Source organism: Poecilia latipinna, unplaced genomic scaffold (assembly GCF_001443285.1).
Source record: "Poecilia latipinna isolate Pla-1442-1.1 unplaced genomic scaffold, P_latipinna-1.0 Scaffold1430, whole genome shotgun sequence".
Lineage (NCBI taxonomy): Eukaryota > Metazoa > Chordata > Actinopteri > Cyprinodontiformes > Poeciliidae > Poecilia > Poecilia latipinna.
In genome coordinates, this window is record NW_015114046.1 from 216,119 (window position 1) to 219,079 (window position 2,961).

General features: G+C 36.2%; 1 protein-coding gene across 1 annotated transcript in view; it reads left to right on the plus strand.

The window, feature by feature from the left end:
• The window catches only part of LOC106962559 (carbonyl reductase [NADPH] 1-like), a 7,464-nt gene extending 5,094 nt beyond the window's left edge, over positions 1–2,370 (plus strand). The window contains exons 2-3 of the mRNA XM_015057031.1: positions 299–468; positions 2,141–2,370. Of these exons, the coding sequence (XP_014912517.1) occupies positions 299–468; positions 2,141–2,280 (310 nt within the window). The 3' untranslated portion in view covers positions 2,281–2,370. The remainder of the gene's footprint in view (positions 1–298; positions 469–2,140) is intronic.
• Positions 2,371–2,961: the final 591 nt, after the last annotated feature.

Below are 2,961 nucleotides of genomic sequence, written 5' to 3' on the forward strand. Positions count from 1 at the left end.
ATTGAATAATTTCCACGGTACACCTGACGATCACTCACGGCACACTAGTGTGCCGCGGAACAGTGGTTGAAAAACACTGTCCTAGACCACTATGAAGCCAGCAGTCTTCCCTTTAATTGTGTTTTTTGATCTTTGTTTATTACTCTAGAGAATTTAGATTATTCCCTTAACTTTGACATTTCCTAAAAATGGCTAACATTTCCAGTTCCGATGTGGTGAATAATGGAAAGACTGAACACTGAAAATGATCAACCAGAGCAGAGTTTTAGTCCGAACCTTATTGGCCAATGTTTTGCAGTGGTCGAGGTCAGGCGGCCGTAGAGTCTCTGGCCTTGGAGGGGCTGAAGCCCCTGTTTCACCAGCTGAACATCAACGACCTGAACAGCATTAAAACAGCTGCTGCTTTCTTCAAGGAGAAGTACGGAGGAGTGGACATCCTAATTAATAACGCCGCGATAGCGTTCAAAGGTAAGAGAGCAGCTTCTGTTTGAGAGAATCAGTCACATAATTAATCATACTTTCCACAAATCCCTGCTTTGAAGAGCAGAAGGAAGAAATTCTTGTAGGGGAAACAGCAAACCTTTGGAGGAAAGTGTTTAGTATAGATGAGATCAAAATCCTTCTGTTGCGATGCCAAATGCTGCGCACTTCACACCGGTCTGAACACAACCATCCTTACCTTGAAATATGGTGGTGGCAACATCAAGTTATGGGGATGTTTTTCTTCTCCAAAGCAAAACAAAAAGACAGCAGCAAAAAACAAAACAATTAAAAGCATAGTATCATTTCCTTCCATGTCACATTAATGCTAAAGATTCACTGATCCCATATATCAATATCTGCATTGGTCCTGATATTGAAAAAAAATCTAGATCGGGTATCAGTGATAATGTGCCCGATTCATAAAGGCAGATCTATTCAGTCTAATTCTATGCTTTGTGCTCTGAGCAACATCACCCTTTATTATTACTTATTTATTTTACATTATATTTAGAATTCCTAATTGCACTTTCTGAATCATTTGAAAGGTTTGTTACAGTTTGTTTTTTACATGTTTGACCAAGGTAGCCAACCTATTGTTTTAGTCAGTTTCATTTTTTCATTATTCATTTACATTGGCTGTTCTACTCCTCATCACACTGACTGAACAAATTAAAGTAGTGTTGTTTTTACATGTTGGGACAAACGTCTGAAGCTGTTGGTGTATGTAAATGTGCTGTACTGGTGCATAGCTATCAAATAAATTTTAATTCAGTACATTATAGCTTCCTAACGATATCCAACCACTTTGACTCCTTCCAGTCTGGTTTCCAATCTCACCACAGCACAGAGACTGGCCTAGTNAAATATTGCTGTTAGTTTATAAATCACTAAACTAACAGCTAAACTAACAAAAGGTTGATACTGCTGTTGCTCTATCAACCTTCCAGACCCCTCAGGTCTTCTGGTTCTGGTTCTGCTCTGCATCCCCAGAACCAGAACCAAATGAGGAGAAGCAGCATTCAGCTTCTATGCACCACAAATTTGGAACAAACTTCCAGAAAACTGTAAAACAGCTGAAACACTGAGTGCCTTTAAATCTCGACTTAAAACCCACCTGTTTAGAGTTGTTTATGGAACATAAACAACAACTGGGATTTGAATCCCAACCTGGATTCAAGCGCTTGGTGAGGTTCCCATAAGGGCAGAACTTCAACTCGGCAGGAAATTTAATGTTTTTGATTGTTGATTCAATGTTGCATGACTCTGTGTTTTTGTGTTTAATGATGTAAAGCACTTTGAAATGCCTTGCTGCTGAAATGTGCTATACAAATAAAAGTTGATTGCTTGATTGATTATTGTCTGTGTTTAAAAAAAAGAAACGGTTTAAGTCAATTCAGCTGTTTTTCTGAATTGGACCGGTATTGGCCGGTACTAAACCTCAGATATTATATCGAAGGGAAAATTGAGGATCAGTACAACCTTAAATGCACTCCTTTATGTTGATTTGTCACATAAAATTACAATAAAATGCAATAAAATGCATCATAATTTGTATGAAAATGGCAAAATTGTTTTTGAAAAATCCAAGGCCATGAATATTATTTTAATCCACTGTGTAATAAGGGACTGACATTTAGATCTTACAAACTGTCTTTAGCTGCAGACACGACTCCAGTGGCTGTCCAGGCAGAAGTGACCCTACGGACTAACTTCTTTGCTTCCAGAGATGTCTTGACTCATTTCCTGCCGCTCATCAAACCAGGAGGTACAAACACACCGCTTCATCTGAAGAAGTGAGATACCAGCTCCTCCCTCACAGGAACTCATTAAAGGTTCAGCTCATGTTCAAGTGAGCCAAATTATCTTTAGCTCTTTTTGTCGGAAAAGTCACTAAATATAGCGGCTGATTTTCAGACATTTGTGGACGACATGTAAATATCGGCCAACCGTCTAAAGTTAAGGAAATCGGAACTGATTTATCGGTGCACCCCTACTCACTACCTCTCTACTAAGCATTTTAACTGTAGTTAATGGAGAGAACGAATCTATTTTGATCTGTTGTAGTATTTCGGAAATGACCCTAGTAAAAAAAAGTATACTTTAGTGTATTAAATTTTAACATACTTTAGCATACTTTGGTTGATGTACTTAAACTATACTATTTTGGAACAACTTTTTTGTGCTTAGTATATTTTAATAGTATTTAAAGTATTAAATTACATTTTTTAGTATACTTAGTATACGTTAATATACTTTTTTGGAACAACTTCAAGTTGTACTTAGTATACTTTAAGTATACTTTTTTTATGTACTATTTATATATTTTGAGTGAACTAATTCTGTCATAGAATTGTCTTAAAAATATACTTTTAATATACTTTAAATATATTTTAAATATACTGCTAATATATTAGTAATGTATTTAAATTACACTTAATTTTTAGTTTTGATTTACTGCTACTACTAATAAAGTACAAT